This window comes from Perna viridis, chromosome 2 (genome assembly GCF_037379345.1).
Source record: "Perna viridis isolate PV_CMFRI_1.1 ecotype Kerala chromosome 2, ASM3737934v1, whole genome shotgun sequence".
NCBI classification, from domain to species: domain Eukaryota; kingdom Metazoa; phylum Mollusca; class Bivalvia; order Mytilida; family Mytilidae; genus Perna; species Perna viridis.
The window spans coordinates 8605849-8633030 of record NC_142446.1 but is presented as its reverse complement, the minus strand read 5'-3'; the positions used below and the strand labels follow the sequence as shown (position 1 = coordinate 8633030).

Here is a 27182-nt window from a genome sequence, read left to right as displayed (position 1 = left end):
GAAAATTCATCAAGATCCATTAAGTACTATTCAAGTCATCACATGAAAACCAACTGTATGAATACAACAGGGTCATACCATAATACAACCACAAAATAATAAAAAGTGCATAACTCACGTGATTGAAAGTTGTAAACAAAATAGAATAAATACTTTATTCCCAGCTCTGCAGAGACCACAGCATAATTCATTTGCCATGGGTACATTTAAATTTTCAACTTACATGTTATTTTTAGTCAACTATGCATTGTAATAAGGAGTGTGTAGACAATTTACTAATGTATTTTACTACTGAACTTACTTAGAAACTGAAAAAAAAATCATTGAAGCAGGAATACATATACTGTTTCATTGCTTCTTCCTACAAATTCTATATACAATTGAGGTCATATGTTTTATATACAGCATGTAAAATATCCTATATGTACATGAATAATTTTATTGCATAAAACATACACTGTATATAACAGGCCACGTCTATCATACAATCGGGTATCTACATAACAAGGGGGCTTTCCCTTATCACAATAAATAACAAAGCATGTACAGAGACAACGCCTAAATAAAGCATTCACATCCGTTACAGTCCATCACACCCCATGGCTAAACAGGAATCCACGGTAATTTTATAAAGTGTTTAAAAGATCACCATTTAATACAAAAAAAAGAAAAAAAATGCCAGAAGTGCTTAGAAAGACTACTTGACAAGTTTAAAATAACTAACCCTGTTTGTGAAGTATTAAATCATCAGTAGGGAATAAATACATGTATATTTTTTGTCAAAATCACTCCCTCGTAAAAAAGAGACTAGCAAGATATGCAAGGTAAACTGCAAAAACATCTTTTAAAAATTCTTTAGAATAGACTTTAAGCAGTTAACATCTAAGTGGTTAAATTAACTAATTAATTTGTCATAAATTAAATGTTTACATTGATTCAAAAGCTAAGATAAATTTGTCTTGCATATCGTCATATTGGAAATTACAGAATTACAATCCAATAAAAGATAGAATAATGTTTTAATAGACAGGGCAGGCAGAGATAAATCCACAGTTACTGAAAAAAGTAGTGTGTAGCAGACAGGGCTGGCAGAAAGATAAATCCACTAACTGCTACTGATAATGGTAGTGTTTTCCAATTTTGATTTCCTTCCACTTGTACAAATGATTTTGGAAGGGTGCATAATACTACCACTGTCTATGTTCACATGCATTGACTTACATACTTCACATTAAGTATCATATGAAATACACCATGTAAGGTGTATGCATGACCATCTTAAATGTAGAGTGTAAGTTCATCGAAGTAAACAGTGTAAAATTGTTAACATCTAATGTACTATAATTTGATTGTGTAATTCACAGATGATACATTGAATCTAAATGGCTTTAACTGTGGAGGATGAAGTTCATTTTACTTTGACAAACAAGACCTCACTTTGGAAATGTGAGTGCTTTCCCAATGACAATCTGTTCAACTCATGCCATTTCACATTGCTTTAAATGTAAATCTACAAAGTTAGCAGACAGAAACTCTATAAGAATGACTTCATAAAAATATTCATGGAAACCCTGTGAAAGACTGAAGGAAAACATCATTTACAAACTCCATGTTTGCCAAAATGATGGAATAGATTTCATTCATTCTGCTAATTAATTTCTCTGTTTATGAGAATGGTTTGCTAAAAACATGCACAGACCTGAAATTACAACTAAAAATTTGCTAATTCATTTGTCAATTTGTCAAAGTAAAAACACAGATTTTTTGTTGACATTTTGGTACATTACTATTTCACCTAGCAAAATAACATGGGTATAAATGTGCAGACAACCTCTGACATTTTATATTTTTACCAGTTAGCAACTTTGATGTCATTGGTTTTCAAGTGGGGCCAGGGCAATCGGCAGTTGGAAAAAAAAATTGGTGTATAACATATCAACTGTGAAAAAAAACCAAAAAAAAAAAAAACAATCATTTTAGTAAGGTTGTTTACTATTTCATACCATTGAAGACTTAAGAGTATGTAATCGACTTGATTTGAGCTAATTTTCTTAGCAGGCTCACATGGTACTTCAAGAAGGTAAATGCTACACCTTCCCCTGTCTCAGCTTTCGAACAAATTTTACAGGAGAGTGGTGCATCAACCTCATGGCAGTTACCAACTGAGCTTGCTCAGAAAATTAGCATGAAAGGATATATTTACAAAGAATTGGAAGAACTTTTAATTATTCCTAGCATCTTGCACATTTATGACAGATATCATTCAAGTTGATTTCTATATTACCTATACGTGAATAAACAGAAAAGGAAAATACACTCAAATTTTAAAATATTTCTTGCCCGATTTTTTGGAGGTCATTTTCCTTTTTCTCATCATTCTCTCAGTAATGCGACAAATCCTATAATTATTAAAAAGGCTCTTTATATTCTTTAGACATAGAGAATAAGATTTGAAAATTTTGTTGGTAAAACTGGGAATTAGACAGAATTTTGACCCCCTGGAACTAAAAATCTCATTATTTTATCATGTATGGTATTCAATTGCATCTGAACATTACTGACTTCAAGGTTGGATTAAAAAAAAAAAAAATTGCTGTTAGAAAAAAAAACAAAAAAACATGGAAATCGAACTTAATTAGATAAAAAAAACTGACTTAACGCATGTAATTAACAGGAACAAAACAATCAGAAAAAAATCAGAGAACTTAACACAGAAGTATTGCACTTTATATGATATAATCCAATGTTTATCATGAAAATGAAAGTGGTACATGTTATAAAATTACCAAGAATTCCTGGTTACTAAGCAACACCACAAAATATCTCTTGTATATATTATGCAATGTTCATATATTCAAGAGATGAATAAAAATATCTTTTGTTACACAGGTCTGAGAATGTATCAACAAATATTCTACCGTCCATTCTGTTGTCTATACATTAAGCACTAGAACTAAAACATGAGCACTCTGAATGGCTAGAACCCTGTCCAGCAGAGCCCTTATTACTTTGATCGTCAATATAAGCACCAAGTATCATATGTCAGGAGCTGATCCAACTAATGTAAAGATCTACTCCGGTCACTTGGAACTTAACACAATATTAACTTCTATAAAATGTAATCAGTTATTGGTAGACTATAATTTTTCATAATTATAATTTTCTAATAAGCATGGTATCTTCAGTTAAATATTTTGTTTAACTTTCCATCAGTCAAAATAAAGGTTACACTGACAAATAAACATTTTACATTTTTAAAAAACCAATCATTATTAGATAAAAACAACATAAATCAAAATATCCTCTTCCACAGACTGTTTACAAGTAATCAGGGCTGACACTGACATTCACATCTCATGCTTTCAAAGTCAATGATATAGATAGCAAAATGGTTGCATCACAGATGACAGGATTGCCAAATTGATAACACAGCTCCTAAACAGATGCAGCTTTAAGACTTCTTCTTTCCTTTACTATTAACTTCTATTTTTTCTAATTTTTTCCACAGTTCTTCTCTGTCTTTCTCTTTCTTTTTCTCCCTAAAGTGAAACAGTTCAGTTAATGTTTTCAAAACTTTAAGAAACACTCTTTCATTTTTTTTTCTGCAATCCCATTGTGCTTAGTATATGAATTTTCAACACCCCAAAAAGAAAACAAAAAAAAAAAAAAAGATATCAGTGCTTTGCTTTTAAAGTTTCTATAATTTTGCAACCACATTAATAGGATAATAAAATGACATAAATAATTATGCAATTCCATAATATTTCATGCCACTACATAAATACCATTATGCAAAGGTTAAAAAATAATTGCTTTGTGCACTTTATCTGTACTGTTTTCCAATCAATAACCCTCTTTCTGTCCTTTTATAAATTAAAGATGTTAAGAAAAAGATTGATGTTATAAATTTAACATTGAACACAGAAAAATAATTTTAAGACTAAGACCACTTACTTTTGTCTCTCTGATTTGTAATTGGCTGTTAACTCATCAAATAACTTGCTATTCATCTCCATGAAGGTTTTAAGTACATTATAGACAAGTGCTACAATGGTTTGGTTCCAATGCTCTTTGGATATTCTGTATAATGCAGGGAACATGATAGGAAGCACAACATTGGAATTTTCCTCTATCAATGTCATGATATAGTCATTATTCCAGTAATACAATGCTCTCTCTGCCACCTGGAATCAATAATAAATTCAAGTTAGTAAGGTGTGGAGATATGTACTTTTACTAATTATTCATGTATCTATTTGTTTTTAAATATAAGCCATTAGTTTATATGCTTTTCCCAATTGCACAAGATTCTCTGACTATTGCATGTATATAATGCTGCCTACCCACCATAAAACTAAATCAGAAAATCTGTGTGAAAGCTCACTTCAGGATACCCCCACTCTCCTCCAAAAGAACTATATGGTCAAAATTGTAAAACAGGAAATTAAAGGTGTGTTAATTTAAAGCTTCGTGACTTTGATAAGCAGCTGCAAGGAAAACTGTCGCCACTTGGTTGACAAATAGCTATGTTTCACATCAAGTAAACCCCAAACTCACAAGAAAGTGCAAAATAGTGGGAGCACAATGGCATCATGTGATAAAAAATGTATGCAAGTTTCAAAGGAGTTTTGGATGGTAAATGGGGATGAACAGATGAATGGATGGACGAAAGGACCACACGATCATTATACCTTCTGCTTTTCAGTGTGGGTATAAGTAGAGGCTATTAAGAGCTGTAAAAATTAGAAAGCTGGTGGCTATCTTATTTGATCAAAGAAGACCATTAGAGAAATTACCTATTTCATAAGAATACAGTTCAAAAACTTGAAAATGGTAAAATAAAAAAATCATAAAAAATATAAAAAAAAGCACACATCAAAAGCAATAAATAATTCAATGAAGTTTCTTGGGAAGTGCTGAAAGTGTTCTTATGTTTGTTAGATTTATAGGACTCTAAAATGCAAAATCATAAATTTATGAAAATTGAAAAAGAGAAATAATCAATGGATGAACAACAATAAAGTGCTATCTATAATGACAGTGAATAAATACAATGTGGTCCAAGAAATTATGTAGTTTACAGAAAATATGTTCACTTACACTACTAAGGAACAGAAATGAATTAAGATGGAGACAACATGATAACACTCCACATGGAGTTTGCCAAAACACTCAAAGTAAGACTACCCTACAATCATTTCTAGGTCTGGGAGACACATGAAAGATTCGTCTTTTTACACTTGGGCAACCCAATAAATAAACAACTTTTCACTGATCTGCTAAAGTAGACATTTTATCAATCCTCCAGAAACATATGTATGTACATAAAGAAAAACACACATGGATGAAAACATTTCTTACTTAAAATTTATACTTAAAAAAATAGGACTGGTTTCACTATGCTGATTTGAATCAAATACCATTGCAAAAATTCTGATGATTCACACAAGTTGATGCAAGAGTTTGTGAATGAAAACCTGTCTCTTTATAAAAAAAATTAAAGGGAGCTTCCCAATTAAGATACATGTATATACACTTTCAAAAAGTTTCATTTAAATTGGAAGAAGGGTTTCTGAGTTATTGTACAAAAACTGGAAACCCCCCCAGTAATGAAAAAATATCTGAAACCGAAAAATGATATATATCAGAATTTTCCAAAATACTAAAGGAAGCTTTCCACAGTAGATAAATATACTTTCCTAGAGTTTCATTATAACTGGTTTTAAAACAAACTAGAGGAAGCTTCCCACTATCGATCTATACACATTCCCATTGTTTATTGTTGGAAGTGTTCATGAGTTTTTTCAAGAGGTATAAGAAAGGATTAACTTATCATTAAATGTGTACCAAATACAAGAAGACAATAAGTTTTATATCTTCTCATTATTCTCAATCATTAACAGTAAAATACCAATCAATAGTCTTGATACCTGAAAGTGTGGACTTGATACACATCTTGCAATATTTCTGAACAAAGGCTCCATGACTTTCTGGAACTGTGTTGGTTCAATTACATCAAGTATTTCTTCTATTTCACTCAAAAACATCACCTGCAATGTAACTAGTGTTATACATCTATACTAACATAACACAACAATGATAGATCAAACATTTTCATGGTGTAGAAACTTTTACCATTCCAATCATGTCAATTTCCTACCTATTCAAGATTTTACACCAAAGATAGTAATTTTACCATTCCAAACATGTCGGTTTCCTACCTATTCAAGATTTTACACCAAAGATAGTAACTTTCACCATTCCAAACATGTTGGTTTCCTACCTATTCAAGATTTTACACCAAAGATAATAACTTTCACCATTCCAAACATGTCAGCTTCCTACCTATTCAAGATTTTACACCAAAGATAGTAACTTTTACCATTCCAAACATGTCAGTTTCCTACCTATTAAAGATTTTACACCTATCTAAAAGTACATATAGCATGTAATGTTTGGTCGCTACAAGAAAATACAATAACAGATAAATGAAAAACTGCAGAAATCTTTAAACAAAGTTAAGACAAATTGGACATCAATTCCAGATTTGGTTGACCAAGTTAAGCTTTCATATTAGTGAATCATCTTGCTAAAGATGCTATTTAAAAATGCTTAAATTTTTTTTTCTCTCTCGAAGATATGAAGTCGCCTGAATATAGCTGAAATATTGCTGCTTGGGCATTAAACCCAAACAAACAAACAAAGAAAGATATGAAAATAAAAGAAAGCATTTAAAAAGGATGTTGTTAAAGGCATAAAAATCAAATTTCAAAACAATTAAGTATTCATCATTTAAATGACTTCTTGTCACATGATTTCAGCCTTTAGTTAGGATCTTCAGTGCAAATTAATCATTTTGTTATAAATCGTCACAAATTGTACAAATTTGCAAAACTTAACAGAACTGTTTTATGCTACTTAATCATATCATCAGGGCATAGATCAGTTTTTTCCCAATGATTTCTGATGTACTCACTTCCTTCTGACTACAAGTCTTTGGCCAAAACTTTAACAGTCCTTTTATAACCTGTATTTGAAAAAAGAATTAGAAATATATAATAAACAATGTACACGCCAAAAGCACTATTGGAATTATTCTTCTGTAAAATCTTTAACTCCTCTGAAATATGCAGTTATGCACTCTGTGTGTTATAGTCATGCATTGCACAGGAAGTTGACAGTGGTCATTAACAAACATTTGCCTCATCTATATATAACAGCATATCATTACCACATTTAAAATCAATCTGTCCAGTGGCATCAGAAAAGTGCATTCCATATTCTGAAAAATGGCATTGTCCCACAAAACAACAAGTAAAATTCAACACATGCTCCATCAACACAAATTCAAAATAATCCATCCATTGAAACTTGAGAAATTCTGATCAACTTTGGATGGATGGGTAGACCAAGACGATTCAAACGTACCAACACTCAATAAGGCATTGTTACACTACAAACATCTTTTTTGATAAAAAATTGAAAAAATGTTTTCACAAGGAAATTATATTGTAATTTGAAACCTTTTTATAAAATTCTATGAAGATCATCCAATTAATATTAATTATCAAACAACAACTGAGTGTCTACAGACACTGATGAAATCCCTAAATCATAAAACAGAAATTTACAAATGAATGTTGTAACTTAACTCATAAGTGAATAAAAGAACAGCATTCCAATGTCTCCCGCGAAAAAACAAAAGTGCAAAAAACTTGAAATTCACTGAAAGTTCAAGGGCCATAACTTCCATGAAAATTATTCAACTGTAATTATAGTCAAATCTATAACTTCTCATAGTAAGACTACATACAAAATATAAAATCAATTGGTAAAAGCATTACCAAAAAAAAATTGCGGAAAACTGTAAATTCATTTAAATTTTCTAAGTACAAGGGTCATAACTTCCCTAAAAATCATTCAACCGTAACCAAAGTCGAAATTTATCAGTAACTCTTCATAATATGGCCACATACCAAAAAAAACAAACTTATTTGGTAAAAGCATTACAAAAAGAAGTGAAAAACGTGGACAAACAGATGGACAGACCGACGCCCGACATTTCCATGTCCCCTCATGACGTGACATAGAGGACAAAAATCAGAAATTGACAACCAAAAGCAGCTCACATTAACAGAAAGAAACAATACACTAGTTTCACAAAAACTGGTGGCACAGCTATTGTATGAAGGAAGGACACAGATATGCCATGATATGACCTGTTCAGAAACATATTAGCCTTATCAACAATTATTCCTCAGCCATTTTTGTACTCAAGATTACAATATCTTTTAGCATAACCTTTCCTTCTTTGGTAACTAATCAAAACTTACCTCCTCTGTTAAAGACGCATCTTTTTCCAGAAACTGTACAACACAATAGGCTAACTGTAATGACATAATACAGTATCTTAGGAAAGTAAGTTCCAAGGAAAGAAATAGTGAAGATATAAATATAATTCAGATATAATGCTTCACATGGTGTAGCTTGATATGACCATAAAGGCCAAACCCTGAGCAGTTGGCACGAACATGGACACAAGACTCAAATTTGATACTTTGTTTGTTTGTTTGTTTGTTGGGGTTTAACGTCCGAGCAGCATTATTTCAGCTATATTCAGACAAATTTGATACAATCTGAATTTAGATTGAGAATAATTGTCTGATTTAGCATAAGCTTCTAACCAAAATGAAAGCAGTCAGAAAACTAAAAAAACTGCAATTAGACCTAAAAAAAAAGTAATTTATATAAAATTGAAAATAAAGTTAATCTCTGACCTCTTTTGGTCTCTTATTCTTGAAAGGGTAGACAATACCCCTGTAAGTCCATCAAAACCTTAATTTTATGAAGTAGACCCTTGTTGTACAATTTTATTGAGATCCATACACTGTTTCTTATGTTACTGTTCAAAAACCAGAAAATGCTTGTCATGGCCCCTTTCATCCCCTAAACTCCCCATGGTTCAGGATTTTACCCTTAAAAATCAAACCTAGTTTGACCTTTGTTATATTGTGATACAATTTTAAATAGATCCATACAGGTACACTTGAATTACACAGTTTTAATTATATGAAATGTTCATGTTGAGGAAAGGAACCTTGTTATAAAATTTTATTGTATCTAACAAACAATAAAGTTATTGCACACACAAAAAATGTGTCAACAGACAACAAAATGGATGACAGCATCATACCATTATACTATAGCAAAAATTTGAGATCATATAATTACTATAAAGCCAGTAAAAATTCATTTTTTCTGGTATGGCATATTCCTAGGAATCATTGTAATAATTGTATAGGTGTTTATCAAATAAATCTAAGGTTCTCAGAACAACGAACTGGATGCATTACACCAGCATGATATTTAATGGAATTCCATGTATACTTGTTTTTTTATTGGTGTTCAACAATAACAATAGTCCTGTGCCTACCTAGTTTGAGAGAGGACTACCTTGAAATTTTATTTGGCAGTCCTTCGGGCTACCTAAATAATTCTTAAAATTCTATTAGTCCAAAGGACAGGACAGCAAAATAATTTTAAGGATTATCAAATTTATCTGTCCTGTGGGCTACCTACAATGTAGCGTAAGAAGTTAGTGCTATACCCTGTCAATGGTTAGAGCTACAATTTTCAATACTAACCTTTCCAGCAGGTAAGGAACATCAAGCTTAAAATTCACATGAAACTTGAGTTACCATATCAAAACAACTATGTACCAGAACAAAGAAATGCCATAAACAGGAACACCTAATTAGTTCCAAAATTAACAAAAACACTTTTTCAATAGTTTTGTTTCATACAGCATAAAATTTTAAAGTCTTATATCTTACCTGAGCATGATACATATTCAGTGACTTAGCCTTGTGTAATGGTATTAAAACTTTTACTAGAAACTGCTTATGTTCAACTTTCAATGGCAGGGCAAACCCATTAATAATGCTGAAAACAAATAATATTATTAATGAAACAGCTTAATAGTTTCTTAAAAATACCTATGTTTATAGGAAGGATTAAAATTTCCTCATGAAAATATCTTTTTTATTATCCACCAATCGTGAACATTTCTGTATTTTCCACTGGGCTGGATTGGGTAAAGATCTGGCTGAATACAGAGGGGACATAATTGTGCTATTGTAACCCATAAACAATTCCAGCCATATTTGGTTAAGTTTATCCAGTTGCTTTCATGTAGAGGAGCAAAACCATTCATGAAGCAAAGTGACAGCATAATTAACAAGAGGCTTCCAGGAGCCTGAATTGCTCACCTGGTTGAATTTTGTCTTTCAACGGCAATAAATTTAATAAGAAGTTAACCTACAATTTTGACTCAAGAAGACTTTGGTAGGACTTATCATAAGGATCATTTCAGTAATTGAAAGTTTCTTTCTACCTATCATAGTTTTCAATATATTGGCTGAAAACTGTTTTTTCCCTTTCAAGGGCAATAACTCTTACAAGGCTTCATCTGACAACTTTTATGCCATAAGACTTTTGTAGCCCTAATAATAAGGATCATTTCAGCTGTTGAAAGAATTAGGCTAAACCTAAAGGTTTTGGAGATATATGTGAAAAACTACTGTCTGACTCCTATGTTCTATTTTTAAAAACAGTGGCCATGTTTTTTGACGGATCAAAAATCCACACATCAGTTCTATGCAGGATACAGCTAGGAACATTCATACCAAGTTTGGTTTAAATTGGTAAAGTAGTGTCAGAGGGGAAGATTTTTGAAAGAAATAACATTAAATACAGAAAAAAAAACATTGATAAAGGGAAACAACTCCAACGTGGCTTAACATATTAAAAATTGAGCGCAGATAGATCTCATCATGTTGAACACTTTACCCGTCAATACTTAGAACAGAGATATATGCAAAAAAACTAATGTGTGACCCCTGTGTTCTATTTTTAGTAACAGCAGCCATGTTTTTTGACGAATCAAAAATCCCCACTTCTGTTCTATGAAGGATACCCCAAGGAACATAAGCTAAAAATGATATTTCATGCAGTCAAAATTATATTTCAACAAGATTATCAAAATCAAAAAGAACACTGACCTGCCTAATATCTCTAACAACTCTCCAACACCATTAAACTGTTCTGTTTCATAAATAAACCTAAAATACACATTATCAAAAAATCATGTTTACATCTATAATGCAATCAGGGCTTCCTCAGGGTTGAATATTTTTATGCTTCTCCTTAAGCCAGACAATTTAAAAAAAAAATTAAAATTGTTAAATAAGTGTCCTTCAATACATCCCATCCCATTTTTTATTTCATCATCATCATCAATTTATGTTCATTTAATCATCCATTTCATGTTCATCGCCTGAATATAGCTGAAATATTACTGCTCAGGCGTTAAACCCCAACAATCAATCAATCAATCGAAATAGAATTAGGCCAAGAAAAACAATGTCAGTTTATGGTTACCGAATCTACCATATTTCTTTGCCCTGACCTTAAGATAAAAAAATAAAATTCTAAAAATAGTTAATAATAAAATACAACACTCAGAGAATAATGATTTGGTTGAAATAAAGGTAAACCTGTGCTGAAAAAATACAAAATGAAAATGGCAACCTATCTACCCAATTGTTTTATCTAAAGAATGTAACCTTAAACAGACAATTTTTTTTCTTGGCCTTACTAGTAAATTGAACAATCAATTCATAGCCAGTCTGATAATTTTATTTACCAACAACTGTTCAAACTGTGAAACTGCACTTGTTCTCAAGTTATTGTCGTGACAATAAATCCTTATTGCTGGCCCTTATTCCTAAATGCTTTAAATTCAATCCCAGCCTCCATTTTGTGGTATGACAGACTGTGGTAATTTCTAGTGAGATCCATACTATTTTACTCCAAAAGTAACTTTTACTCAAGTTACTTTCCAAACATCCGGAAAGCAAATATTTCTGGTCCCTAACCCCTTAACAGTTCAGTATTAACCCAGAAACCAATCAAAGCCTTCTTTTTATGTTTTTGAAATCTTAAGATCTGCATATAGCTAAAGATAGTAAGTATAGTATAAAAGTATTAATTTGCCCTTCACAGAAAAACTAATATTATACACACTTATAAACATGCATACAATTACCTGAGAAATATATTATTGATTTGTTTCCTTATAAAGGCTCTGAGTCCTAAGAATTTCCCATAAATTCTATGTAAAACAGTTTTAAGAAAATCCCTTTCTCTAGGATCTTCACTATCAAAAAGTTCCAATAACTGAAAATAAACAACAATAAAAAAACTCACTTGGATTAATATTGTTAAAAGTTTTATTTTGAATATTTACTTTAAAGTTAAGGCTCTTAAGAAGAGTAAATGCTTACCAATATTGGAGAATCAAAACCTTTAGTCTTTTAAGTCTATTACAGATGGAAATGCTAAATAGGTGCACACTAGCATTATGGTAAACAATACAAGCAATGATCATCAACACTATTTAGCAGTTTTAGAGAATTGTGGATGGGAACACTGTTCCCACTTCATCAACAAATGTGTAAGTTGATGTTTTGCATCATGAAATCTCAAAACTCGATTTGGTGGAAATGCAAAGTTGGAGATGCACAATAGCTTCATGTGATAAAGAATTTTTTAAAAATTTCATGGAATTCCATCTTGCATTTTTTTGATAAGTTGAGGATGAAAACTGGGGAAAGACAGACCACTATGTACTTCCTTTTCAAAGTTGAGGGTTAAAAAAAAAAGTTCATGAAGCCACCAATTCTAAATTGCTCCCTGAGTACTGGACCTTATCCTAAGTTAAAACATGACATGAGGAAAGTCTTTTTTATCTAGAGTTAGATATCCAAAATTTAGGAACAAAAGGTCAAATATTCACAAAAAATATACAGACTTTGAGACCATCATAATAAACACTTATATAACAGGCCAAGTACTTAAACCTGCCTGAAGTAAATAATATGCTTTGCAGGGTGCAACTACATATCACTGCAAAATGTTAAAACCTGAAAGGACCGAAATGAGAAAGGCCACAGAACCAAAAATATGCAATTTGAGGAAAGGAAGAGAACAGCACAAGATGATGTTTATTTCATACCCCTTTCCAACCCCCCCCCCTTTTTGGTCCCCAATTCAAGTTTCAACCCCTTAAGTCAATCAAAGAATTTCTAGTGTGGTATGGCACTATGTTGTACAATTTCAAAGAGATCCACACTTTTTTACGTAAGTTATTGTCAACACAATAGGTAAATGCTCATTTCTGTACCTTCATTCCTAACGATAAGTCACAATCTAAAGATAAGTGCCACCTTTCCTTTTTTGGTACAGCACCTTCTGTCACAATTTAAAGAAATCAAAAAACCTTTACTCAAACTATTGTCTGGACATCAGGAAAAAAGCTTGTTTCTAACCCCTTTTCCTGACCAGTTCAAGTCACCTGTGTTGTGTTGAATTGCACCTTGAAATGAAGTAAAATTTTAATGAGATATTTTTACCTCAATGCAAGTAATTGCTCCTTCACTTCACGTAGGAGCATGGGTTCTACAAAAATCTGTAGAATGAAAGCCTCACAAACTTTTGTGTGTCTAGGAGACACAGATGATGTTCCTGCCTTGTAAGACAATGACCTCCATCAAAATTAGGGCACACATTGGAAAACTTCACAATCTCTTTTCTTGGAAAATTTATGAAAACCAAAACCTCTTGGCAATGCCAACCTCCACTAAGTGTATAAACATTCCATGAAGTTTTAAAGCTGCAGCTAAAAGATTGTGCAGGAGAAGATAGCCTGACACATCATGTACCCTCTATTCAGAAAAAAGGCGAACAGGCATACATACAGGGATAAATTAATATGCCAACTTTTGGCTGCAGGGGCATTAAATAAAATTATTGTTCCTTGAAAACTTGATAAAAATTCATCCAGCTGTGAAGGATACTGAAGTATTACAGCTGACAGAAGAACATCCTGATCACTATATACTGCTTTACAGCAAGAGTATAATAAACTAGTTGAGTGATGCTTTGCAAATCGGGGTCTGCAAAAGTGGGCGTTGAATAGGCAAAAAATCTTATCAACAGCTTAAGGACTTTTTTGTACTGTAAATATAAAATTGCATCACCTAGAAGTTTGCACCTTTTCTAGTTTTCAAGATGAACCCATAAAATAAAATTGTAAAATTTGGCTGTTCAAAGGCTATAGTACAACACCTGCATGCCACATTCCTCATTTAACTAAAAAATATCAAGACATGTCACATAGTAAAACAAAATTGATTAAAAAAGGCTTTTCAAGGCATTGCAAGATAACACCTCAAAAGAAAGGCAGAAAAGCAAAATAAAGAGTACCTGCACATGTATTTCTCAGCTTGACACATCTGTTGTTTATACATGTATCATAATTAAGTGTAATACTAAGTATTAATTTCTAACAAAGAGTAAATATGATAAATGGTTATATGTAGTAATAGCAACTAATCTCGATAATTTATACTGATTATATTAAATTTACCTGTAAGACAAATTTTTGATCTATATACTTCTTAGCGAGACTGGGTTGAAAATCTGGAGATTCAAGAAATCGCAGGAAAAATTCATACACAATCTGAATAAAAAATGATGTAAATTTATACAACTTAATTGAAGTATATACATTGTATATATCAAAAGCCCCGAAATGTTCCATTTTAACTTCAGACTCATGGCTGGTATAAAAGACATGTCAATGACCTTACTTTACATGATATTTTAGTGACAAGCACAAGATCCTAAGAATGTAATATAATAATAGGGTAACTAATTGGAAAGAGTGAATAACCAAAATATGATCATGAGTGTCGTAAAATGCCTCACAATAACCAACTGATAATCCTATTCATTATATAGATTTTTGCCCTTACTTCTTGCTATTTTCGAATAAAATTCAAATCTTGTGAATGGCAGACTGATATACATACTTTGATTTTTTGGCAGAAGAAAGTTCAAGAGTGAAATTACCGAATTTACTTCAGTGTGAATTTAAAAAAAATTTTTTAAAAATTGAACATTTGGTAAATCTCTGCTAGCTACCGTATTTTTCAGACTACAAGTCTATACTTTTTTCAGCGAAGGGTCAGCCTCGACTTATCATCCATTTGGACTTATATAAGGATTTGAAGACAAAATGTTTATCTACAGTGCATTTCATTAGATTTGTTTATTTCATTTTTGATTGCTTTCATTCAAAATTTTGAGTAAACAATCAACGAAAGTTGTAACAGACGATGTTAATAAAAACTTTAAAACCGTTTAAATATATAAACAAGGTCTAAAAATAAAGAAGATATGTTAACAACTCTTTTTTACAGGTAAGACATTATCAAGTGTTCATGAGTTAACAGTCCTTTAAAATGCAAATTTATACCCATTATGGTATGTCCTAACACATTCGCAAGTGGCTCAAATTATAATCAGTTTATATGTTATCTAAATGGCTAATTGCAACTAAATTCAAAGGTAACAATTTTTTTTTATTATATTTCGAAATACCAGCTAATTGTTTATCAATTACCGCTCATAATTATGACCTATTCATCAAACTAATTTCCTGTTAATTGCACACCTGGGTGCCAACGCTGGACATGATTGCAATTTCGTACACCTGATGATCTAAGGCTTCAGAGCAATTGACACGCAATTTAATAAATATAATTGAACTCTCGGACAAAGTACACTTTAACAAAAATACAAATAATACTTTAATTCAGAAATGCTATACTAGGTATCATTGCTAGAATAATATACTGTGAAAAACAAACGATCAACTCGGATCTCTGCTGACACCTAAGATATAAATGCACATGTCTAACCCTCGACTTATCTGACAAATTCGACTTATAGTCTGAAAAATAAGGTATATAATAATATGAGAAATATGAAAAGTATAAAACAAAAAAGAGGCCCTCAAAGAGCCTGAATCGCTCATCTGACAAATCACACCCTATTAACTAAGCAAGTAAAGGCATCATGCTTTGTTACCATGTTTAATAAAAAATTGCTGAAAAAGAGCATATACTGAAGAATGCTGTAAGTTCATGGAAATGTCTTCAAAATGTTTTAGAACCAATGGCATTAGCCCAGTATAGATATGCTGAAAAAGAACATAAAATGAAGTTAAACCACCGCTATCCAAAATTTTCATCATCATCGATATCTGGAGACAATGTTTACTATATAAACCAATTATCGTTGAAGTCAAAGCAGAAAAATGGCTGCCAAGAACAATCTTTCATCATCACCATTCAACTTAAAATACCTTGCTTGTTTCCTGACGATGGAATCTGAGCAACTGGTGAAAATGGTCATAAAAAAATTCTATACTGCCCATCAACTCAGAATTTCATGTTTATCTTATGGATAGCTTTCATTTTCATTATTTTTCTCTAGATGAGGGAAAAAAAGCAAAAAAAACCTTTTGACCACTGTGTTAGACCACTCTATTTTTAGTAATGACAGCTATGTTTTCTTGACTGATGAAAAATTTTAAATGATCAGTTTATGGAGGAAACTCTAAAAAAAATTATGCCAACTTTTATTAATTTTGTTACAATTGGTTTAAGAGAGTTGTACATATTAAAACGACAAAAAAAATCTGTTTCAGGGGTCATAATTCCTACAACAGGCAACAAATCACTTTGAAAATTTTAGCAAAGGTCTGTCTACTCTCCATCATAATATGGCTAAATTCAAGTTCTTGTGTTACCTGCAAAAAACTGAATTTTGACACCTTTGTTTTTTTATTTTAGTAACAGTGGCCATGTTTTTTCATCAATCAAAAATCCAAAAGGTAATTTTGTGCAGGATGGCCTAAAAAACGGTAATACAAACTTTCATTTAATTGTGTACAGTAGATTCTGAGGAGAAGACTTTTAAAGGTAATAACATCAAACAGCAAAAAACTTAAAAAGGGCAACAACTCCAACTTGGGTCAACAGATCTGCAACAAAATTACATCATAGATAGATCTTATCATGCTGAACACTTTTACTCCGTCCAAATTTTGTTAAACCTAACGGTTTTGGAGATAAATGCAAAAAACTGCTGTCTGACCCCTATGTTCTATTTTTAGTAATGGTGGCCATGTTTTTTAAGAAATAAAAAATTGGAACATCATTTTGTGCAGGCTACTCTAAAAAACAATCATCATAAGTTTCATCCAAATCCATTCAGTAGTTTCAGAGGAGAAGATGTTTGAAGAATTGTTAGCGACAACAGATGACGACGGATGCCAAGTGATGGCAATAGCTCAACGTGGCCTATGGTCAGGAGAGCTAAAAATGATAATTTCTGATACATTTTTCCTTTATATCAAATTATTGTTGAAACATTAAAACTGCTTATAGCTATTGCTGTTATATTATTCCAGGTGTACAACTACACATATTGATGGCCCTTTTTCTTCCTTCATAACTAGTCAGTCCAAAATCCATCTTAAATTCAATATAAAGAGAAGGGATATGGTGAGTATGACAAAAAGACAGCAACCACACCAGGATGAAAATTGTCACCTCAAGGTCACTCATTGGTCTTCAATGAATGTTGAGGAAACCCCCATACCATAAGGCAGCTGTCCCCATAACAACATTATACACAGGTACAGCAAAACTATAAGTTGCTCCTAGATTACCTGTAAATGTGGCCACGATGCCTCAAGAGTGGGATCATCTTCTTCAGGGTCAAAATCTGGATTATCATTAGGTGGCAGCGTTCTGAATATATTACATGCAATCTGAAATTAATTAAAAAAAAACAAAAACATATATATTTTAATTTTCAGATTCAAATAATCATACATGGAAATCTCAACATTTAATTACTGTTTTACAGTAAAAACAAGTATCTTTACTACTCAAATAATGAGCTCTTTTTTTCAAGCCAACAAGGCATGACAATGATAGATCAAAGGTTCTAACTCTTTATTTAAGTATGTTACCATTATAAAGATAGGAACTTTCACCATTCCAAGCCCTTTTGTTTTTCATCCTATCAATACTTATCACTAATTACAAGTGCAAAATGGTATCCAATATCTAGCCAATGTCACATATGATTTCTGGTTGCATCCATGAAGAAGAGAAAGGACAAACCAACTTTTTAATTAAGAACTGAAGACATTGAAATGAAAAATAATGCTTATATTGTAAGGTTACAATGCATGATAACAGGACGAGGCCTAATCTGTAGAAATGAGCAAAAACTTCTCCTCCTTTGTAAAAATTTCTCCTGTTCATCTTTGACAGGGAGAAGTCTTTGTAATTGATTATATAGACAAAAATGTCAATATTGTTCTTTTTCAAACATAATTTACAAAAACTTCTTACGTCTAGGTTTGGCCCTGACTGGTTACTGCTAGTATTAAATTAAAACTAGACTAACGGGACTAATACTCCACAGCCTGTTGAAACCCTGTACATTTGGTAACCAATGTGGACATTGATTCATATTGGACTTAATTTTTATGGGGGGATAGACTAGCCACTTTTGACACACAATTATACTGCCATTCTAAAACACCCAACTCCAAACAGAAAACTGTTGTTGACAACAGAATAACAGAATATGACTGAAAATCTACTGTAAACATAAATTCCTGATAATATGCACACCACAATATGGTAATGTAACACACCATCGAGTTTCATTACAATCCTGCAATTCATTGAGGAGTTGCAGACAACCCATTAGACCAAAATTTGCAGAAAAAACCCTGCCCAACAGCGTCATTTCTACAATTTTTGCCCAAACAAAAATTCCTGACAATATGCACATAACAAAATGGTAATTTAACACTCCCAATAAGTTTCATAAAAATCCTGCAAGTTGTTGATGAGGTGACAACATGTCAAGCAAGTTTTGCTTAAAAAAACAGGCAGAAGTCCATCAGCCTTCATTTCTACAATTTTTGTCCAAACATAAAATCCTGACAGTAAGCTTATCCCAATATGGTAATTCAATAACACTCCATCAAGTTTTATAACAATCCTGCAAGTTGTTGAGGTAAAGTTGTGGACAACACAAGATGATGAAAAATGTTTTAAGTCTTATCTGTTTTTGTCCTGACATCAGGAAAATGCTTATTTCTGGCCCCTTTCAGACAGGGTGACAAACCACTATTTTTTATTAGAATGCAAGTTTAACCCACTATGATTAAATTGCCATGCCTATCCAAAGTTCACCTAAATTCATAAAAGCTTTTACAAAATGGTCCAGAAATGAAATTGTTTTCAATAAAAAGACTGAGTAAGAGTACTGTATCTTGGTGTGTGTAATAGGCATTTATGTTTTGTATGCAGTACAATTTTGAAGGTCAAAACATGTGAAAAAACAGTTTTTTAGATTATAGACTGGAACAAAATTTTGTAAGACAATAGATATTTTGTACTTGATCGGTCAATTTCTTCACCTAAAAGCTGTATTTTCCAACAAAAATGTTAAGGAAAGAAACTTATATTCACACTAAAATATCATGTTAAGTTCAGTAGCTACATAATTGGATAATTTTTTATTTTGAAGCATGATAAAATAACCACAGGATGTATGAATTGGCTTATAAAACGATATCAAAAGTCGGGAAAATGAGACATTCCCGTTTGATGTAACTCAAATTTGTCAATTTTTTTATTTCAAACCTATTTTTTAAAGCAAAAAAAAAAACTGTTAGGAATAACCAAAATAAGTTTCAAAATACTTATTTTTGGCTGCAAAAGCATCTAAATTTGAGTGATCGACAAGATAAAGACTTTGTCACTTTTTGGTTTTGCATTGTTTTATCTCTAACCACGTTTTATAAGAAGGAACAACCTTTGTATGAAACATGTTATTACCACATTAGAACATGATTTAAAAAAAGTATCATTTAAATTTCAATACTTGAAGACATATTGGATCATTAGATAAACTTTCTTTCTATAACATTTCACTTCTGGTTTGTTTGTTTACATTACGCGATCTCTTTTACCTCATACCAAAATCTTTCATTTTGTGGCCAATTCTCATTCATTGATGCATACGAGGCACCCCCATGCTCTGGAAATTATTTCTATGTAAAAATGTGTGCATTGTACACACCAAAATATGGTATATCATATGTGCATTTTAAACATCTGATATACCATATTAATATATGCCGGCCTCAGGGAAGATTAGTAGTGAACTAACTGTGTTACTCTCTTGAAATAAACTATTATTATAATATCATTATTATTACTGTATATTCTCGAGTACAAGTCAATCCGCCATTAAGTCGGACCCCCATCTTCATCCCAAAGTTTCTGGAACCTAGCCTTAACCCGCTTGTAAGTCTGATTTCTGACAGCTGCATCGCTAACATACCTTACCCCTAATTACAATGAGTATTCCTGTTTGTTTTGATAACTTCAATAAATATCGAAATAAAAAATTCCAAGTCAGAGTTGTTTTTATAACAGCATATAATTTAACTCCTGAAAACCATGTGGATTGTTTTGATACCGCCATTTTCTCATTCAATCTAATTTTGGTACTACCAATAATCTAAATTAAAATCAGAAATATAGTGAACAACAAAGAATAAAACAGAAAGTCTATGATACTCTAACAACTCATTGGAAGATATTTCAGTATGTTAAGAGGTTTTATCTTAAAGCAAATGAAATTCCTAAGAAGAATTGTCATTACCAACTAAAATATGTATTAAATTTTTCACAAATTATGGTAGGTTATTGGGTCATGTTTCTATTAAACCTCTGGGTTTTTGGGCTATATGAGTGTACACAGGTAAAAATCAACACACAAAATGGATGAGTGGGAAATACGAATAAAATCAGTATTGTGGCAAAATAATGACTATACAGTAAATATTCTTTTACTGCATCATATTTCAGCTGTAAAAGGAAGAAAAGGAACAGTCTTCCTAAAACAATTTAACATTGGGTTAAACGGCGCTGGTCTGGCTGTTCAATGTTGGTGTCATGCTCACGTCAATTATCAAGCTTTTCACATTTTCAAGCTGAAAATTTTAGTTCATAGACAAGATCTCACCTATCAGTGGGAACCCTTCCCAGCAGTTAAAAATTTAGTCCAAAAATCTGACTTAAAGAAGAGTATATACAGTATTTATAAACTACACCTATATGCCTTAGCAACTTTGAGACATACATTGATGTAGCACACATAAAATATAATAGAATATACCATTCTAACAATCTCAGGATAACATGGCTCAGTAAGTACACCTCTGGTAGCAGTAATGTAATCAACTAATTCATTCAGACATGCTCTTTTGACTTCTTTACTTTTCAGGTCCGAAACAGGGTCCATAAAATCAAACACAACACAACATTGTTGGAGTTTTTTTATGAACAAATCTGACTGCTCTCCATGGGGAGTATCTGCAAGTACAAAATGAAGATCACAAAAGTTGTTTTTTTAAATAAAATCATGCATTTTTAGTTTGCTTCAGTACCTGTAACTGATAATATGGACAGCCTGTACTTATACAGTGGTTTCATTATTATTCATTTGTCTTGGTTTTGGTAAGTACTCTGGAACAAAATTAAGAATCCAGGGAACAATAATTCAGAAAAAAATGACTCAAATGTTCATTCCAATATGTTCATCTAGCATGAAAGTCCCTGTCATCCCTTTTTTAAATTTTCTGCAAATCAATTACATGTACAGTAGTCTTGATTCCACTTAATCAAATACCTTTTAATTGAATAGAAACTGAAAACACAATATTATTTCCTATCTTATTCACTTAAAAAATCCTCTTACTTGCATAAAAAGGAAAAAAAACTAGCAAATGTTTTTCAACTGTGTTAATATCTTGCAAATTTACTAAGAAATTTTGTAACTTCTGTAGGTAAAACTATACATGTATATCCTTAGTGAAAATCTTTAAGTTTTCGAAAGAAATCTCTTTACATTACAATATAATAAACAAATATATTTACACTTTTTTGTACATGTAATGATATGTACATTTGTACAAGGTAACATGTGACTGTGCATCGAATAGATGACACCATTTAAACTCAATCAATAAGAAAATTTGCGCAACACCCAATAAATTGATACCCCATCCCGTTAGATAACATACACTTTTTTATCTCCATGTAATAAAGATTCTGTGAAAGTCACATATAATATCATTCAGTGGTGTAAGAGGATTTGTAGATGAGAGGTGGGTATGCAGTGTTCATGGATTCCACTTTCCCGTCAACCGGGGCAAGTGTAATTTTGGTGCAGGAAAGTTGATGATTGAGCTCCACTTTCTTTTAGGGAAGTAGAAAACATGATTTTTATAAATGATTTGTTAAGTGTGAAAAGCAAGTTTCAAATGTGGGAAAGTATATCTTCACTCTGGGTTTTCCCATGGAAAGCTAAAATTGAGAAAAATCCTATAACACAGGTATGGTACCATACATGCATATTCATTATAGGCAAAGTCCATGTTCTGCTATTGACCCCAAAAAATAAAATGTTCTGATCAGAATCTGAAATACACTATACTCAGAGTAGAATGGTTCTTTATCACTTAAGTCCGGGCAGAGTGAACATACAATGTAGTGTCTCACACCATGATTCCATCTAGCCAACACTGACCGTTTGTATACTGTAATAGTCGTAATATTCAATGAGGCATAACAGGGAATTCATTGTAAAATACAATGTATATTCTGTTTCTGTTTCTTAGGTGTATATCCTCTATTAATTCGGAGCACTTCAGTTAGGATAAAAATTTAATCATGTCATTAGTAAGTCGGTACATGCATTTTTTTTTCTATTTTATACATGTTTTTCATTTGTTGATGTGTTATGTTTTTTTTTAGCTATGTCCAGGGAGTGGGATAAATCATTATGAAATATTATTTTGTGTTTTTATCAAGTAATGAAGTAATCTTCTGATTTTTGCAATTCTGCACTTTTAAATTGATTTTGATTCGAGTGATGGACTTGTACAGTTTTGTAAATTAGTCTGGTGTTGGTTTTTGTTTGATAGTTTTAATAATTGAATTGAACAGCTTGTCCAGAAATAAAACAAACTACATACAAGTCCCAAGCCTTCTAGAAAAGGTGTACATAAGAAATTCAAAGAAGCCCTCAATCATGACTGCAACAATGTCGGTAATAAGTTATAACATCTTATTCAAACAAGGACAAGATGGCGACCTTCTTCAGTTGTTTTCAACCGCTGTAAATAATTCCAGTTTATTCCGAAACATTTCTTAGGCCAAAACAAAATATATGTGTGTCACCGGTTAACTGAGTGATCTTAATTTCTGCTGTTATCACGAACATTTTATCAAACTGCAAAAAAAAAATCCAGATATTTACTGGATTTGCTGGAATCAGCTTTTATTTAGAAAAGCCTTAGAATTGCATCTTTAAAATGTTTGATTGCAGTGTAATGCTTGTAAAGCAGTAATGTGACATAGATTAAATTTTAAAAACAGCCATGGCCAACTGGTTGCCTTGTAGCGTTATCACTCCAAAACTTAGAAAATGTGAGCACTCAGAAGCAAAGCAACTGATGACTTCTGTACTTCACAAGTTTGAAATGTTAAGTATTTTCCAAAAACAACATGGGGATTTTGATGAAATGATTTACAACTCGCAAGTTAATTTCAGCATGACACTGGACCAAAAAAGAAACTTATAATGTCAATAGGACAAGGGCACTTGGCGAAATTGTTAATAATGTTGGAGTGAGATGTGTAGAGTCTCCTTGTGAGGAAAACCCTGAATCATATGTTGTGACTTTGATATTGAGGACATGTGGAAATTAATGTTTTTCCTTTCATCATTTTCTAGTTATGAAACTCGTTCACGAGACTTATTTTGATCAGGTTTTTGCTAAAGTCTTTGTCATATAAATTTCTGACAATAAGCAAGAGCTAAAAAATTTCAAGGAACTTATATAGTAATCATTGGCATGTTAGCCAAATTCATCAGCATTTTTACCAGCCATGGCTGTCAGGCTTGTGATCAATTTTGAAGACTGATATTGTCGTCAATAATATGAAAGCTTGTGTAAATTAGAGCACTGAACAATACGACTCAAAAAACTACAAAATGAAAATTAATACACATTAAAAAGAATATATTCTTTAGTATTACACTAAAATGGATTCTTTCCTCTCAACACAAGTAAGAAAGTCTACTTATTAGTACTTGCTGTTAATGATTTAACAGATGGAAAGTAAAAGTATTCAATCAAACCAATTAACAGCCCACTAAAAGGCAAGAAAATATTTTTTTTCCCAAATAAAATGTTTTCCCTATATATATGGAACACACATAAATTTTTGTTTTGGCCTTATTTGAAATATGTTTCAAGTACAACCTATTTATATCTTTATTTTAATGATAAGATTTGTTAAACAATTTTTAACTTTCATTGATGCTGACCGATGTTTACTCCTGTATAATCCCTTAACAAACCTAACATATAGTTGCCTATTTTTAGAAATTTTAATAAACAGATTGAGTACAATGTCTCAGATGTGTGTCTGGTCATCATATGGACTTCAACTGATTATAATTTATCTCAATATGGTACAGTTATAAGTAATAATCAACGATAAATATCTATTTTACAAATTTTTATTCTCTTTTCACGTTATATTTGTTAATTGTTAATACCACATGCTGATCATCTGAACCACCGTTTTATTGTGCCAACGGTTTAGAATCAACAATTGACTCATATTACTAGTATAGATTTCGCCTGTTGGATTGATAATTTTCTAAAGTCCCCTTAACTCCCCGTTGTGATTTTTATGGGGTCCTCAATGAATTTTGGTGGTCAGGGACAAGGGAGCTCTGGTCCTGGAGAACAATACCAACGTCCATATTGTTGGCAGAGATCAATGAGATCAACTTCATCATGCTGGGTGAATTTTACATCGAAATATACAGTGTCCCAGCTGGGTGGGTGCAACACCGATATTTCGCAAAGAAAAAATCTTACTGACATGGTGTTTGCTTTCACCAACTAACATGGATTTAAAACTCCAACTTGAGTGTTAGAGAAACAAATGTCCCCAAGTGTACTGTAAAAGGTGCACATCTTCAATATTTTTCCATTTAGTGGTGTAAGAGGAGTAAAAGGTAAGAGATGAGTACCCCTCAGCATAATGGAAGTACAGAAATACTGGGAAGATGGTCACCTATATCACTGCAACACATGTAAATACGTGTACCCTCCACTTTGAATGAGAATAAAAATAAACAAACTGGGGAATTTATTGGACAGGATATTTTTGACAGCAATAACCCTTTGAAAATTTGACCAGAAAATCGTTTATGTCTGAAATGAGCAAAAACTCATGCTATTTTTCATTCAGTACACATTTGCACATCATTCTCAAAATGTAAACAAATTTGATGATATTAAGTTTTAAAAATAAACTGGTATACTGTACTCAAGTGAACAAAGCAACATCTACATGTATTAAACATAAAAAGGGAAGTAACTGTGTTTGGATGTAGAAACTGAGATTAGATGTTTTTATAAACATAAACAAAAAAAGAAAGAAGTAGAGATAATAACAAGCTAGTCAAAGTTACTGAAATGAAAGGTGTTCATAATTTTGGTCCCTAACAAAAGGTCACTTTAAGTATAACAAAATGACTTTTGACCAAAAAAGGTCAAATTTGTTGCAACAAGTCGGTGTCAAATTGCTTCAAATTATAGGTACATCAGTTACCAGTGCCATAAACGTGATTGATTGTACTCTTAAATTACTGCCTAGTCGGTTGATACAAACCTTTAAGATGCGGCAATGCTTGTAATTCGGGTGCATTTTTTGTTCGGTAATGAGATGAACCTTGTGAACGTTTTTGTTTTTTCGACTTTATTGAAGCCTTGCTAGTAAAGGGATCGATACGATCCACGCCGCCCCTTGAAGACATTATTTCGCGACTAAAAGTCAATTCAACTTGTTATCCTAGCACAGACGGAAACGAAATTCAGAATAATTTGTCAGAACATCATGGCTTCTTTCGAATGCATATTTTGCCAAAATCCGTGGTTACACACGATATTGTCCGTTATAATAATATTTTAGGGTATGTCTGTAGATCAGTGATGAATTTCTTCAGAGTAAACATAAATGATACGAAATCCATCCATATAAATAAACAATCATTCACAGAAACTAGTATAAATCGGGTAATAAATAGGTTGCTAGATCAGTTGTGCAGGTTTATTCAACTCTCGTCATGTGATACCGAAAACGAGACATACCGAGACTAATTTACCGAGGAGGGAAATTACAATTTATATTTCCATTACAACTTTTGATCTCAACCAACAATATGGACGTTGGTATTGTTCTCGAGGACCAGAGCACCCTGGTCCCTGGCCTCCAAAATTCATTAGAGACCTCTTAAAAATCACAACGGGGAGTCAAGAAAAATTCGAAAGTTCTTTTGGAGACAATCAGTTCAAGACTATTATCAGAATATAATAGCATTAAAACCTATAATTTTTCAAACTGTTTACTTCTATTCCCCATATTCAGTTAAAATCCCAACTTAAAAATATTATACATCGTTGTTTTTCCAAAAAAGATGGTACACCTAGATGCAAGAGTAATCAAGGTTATATCGGTAATCAAAAGAATATAATCCAGGGACAAACACCAGACATGGAAAACAGACACACACAACAAAGAACATAAAGTAACTAAAATCATACATACAAAGTAACAAAAGTAAATGAGCAACTCAGACTCCACTAAAAACTAGGAGCATGGACCAGGTGCACCGGTAGGGTAAGCGTCCTCTGCTTTTCTAGAAACACCCGCCGAGTTGCTCATAAAAGTATATAGTTCTTGGGTAGAGATTCCACAACAACCCTTCAGCACCTTCGTATGGAGTGTTAATATCATAACTCATACGTTATGCCAGAGCTTGCCGAAATCACGCAGACTTTTTGTATCACGCTAGAATTCTAAAAAATAGGCTTCTGGAACAGGGTTATATTGCTACATCATCATCATAAACTCGTGGATCGTTACGGTGTATCCATCTGCGCCATAAAAACTGATTTGTTCAACGTGTCATAGTTTTCCTTTCCTCTTTCGTCGATCCCGGACTTGACTTTTTATGAGCAAACGGCGGATGTTTCTAGAAAACCAAAGGGCGCTTATTTTACCGGTGCACCTGGTCCTTGCTCCCAG

The 27182-nt window shown here is 32.3% G+C and overlaps 1 protein-coding gene across 1 annotated transcript; it reads right to left on the bottom strand.

The window, feature by feature from the left end:
* Positions 1–139: 139 nt before the first annotated feature.
* On the bottom strand, positions 140–26236 carry LOC148623536 (serine/threonine-protein phosphatase 2A 56 kDa regulatory subunit epsilon isoform-like). The gene is made up of 12 exons (XM_088565406.1): positions 25767–26236; positions 21187–21383; positions 17642–17743; positions 14489–14581; positions 12107–12237; positions 11061–11120; positions 9834–9942; positions 8334–8387; positions 6977–7027; positions 5931–6050; positions 3955–4184; positions 140–3539 (listed from the first exon to the last, which is right to left on the bottom strand). Exons 1-12 carry the CDS (start codon positions 25909–25911, stop codon positions 3452–3454), a joined length of 1380 nt encoding a protein of 459 aa, XP_088421532.1. The 5' UTR covers positions 25912–26236; the 3' UTR covers positions 140–3451.
* Positions 26237–27182: the final 946 nt, after the last annotated feature.

Excerpts from the sequence above, each read along its gene's own strand:
- LOC148623536 (XM_088565406.1), bottom strand. The coding sequence starts at position 25,911 with ATGTCTTCAAGGGGCGGCGTGGATCGTATCGATCCCTTTACTAGCAAG. Across the intron at positions 9,943-11,060 it reads TTGTTAGAGATATTAGGCAG|CATTATTAATGGGTTTGCCC; the intron begins GTCAGTGTTCTT and ends ATTTGTTTTCAG. Across the intron at positions 7,028-8,333 it reads ATGCGTCTTTAACAGAGGAG|GTTATAAAAGGACTGTTAAA; the intron begins GTAAGTTTTGAT and ends TTTCAAATACAG.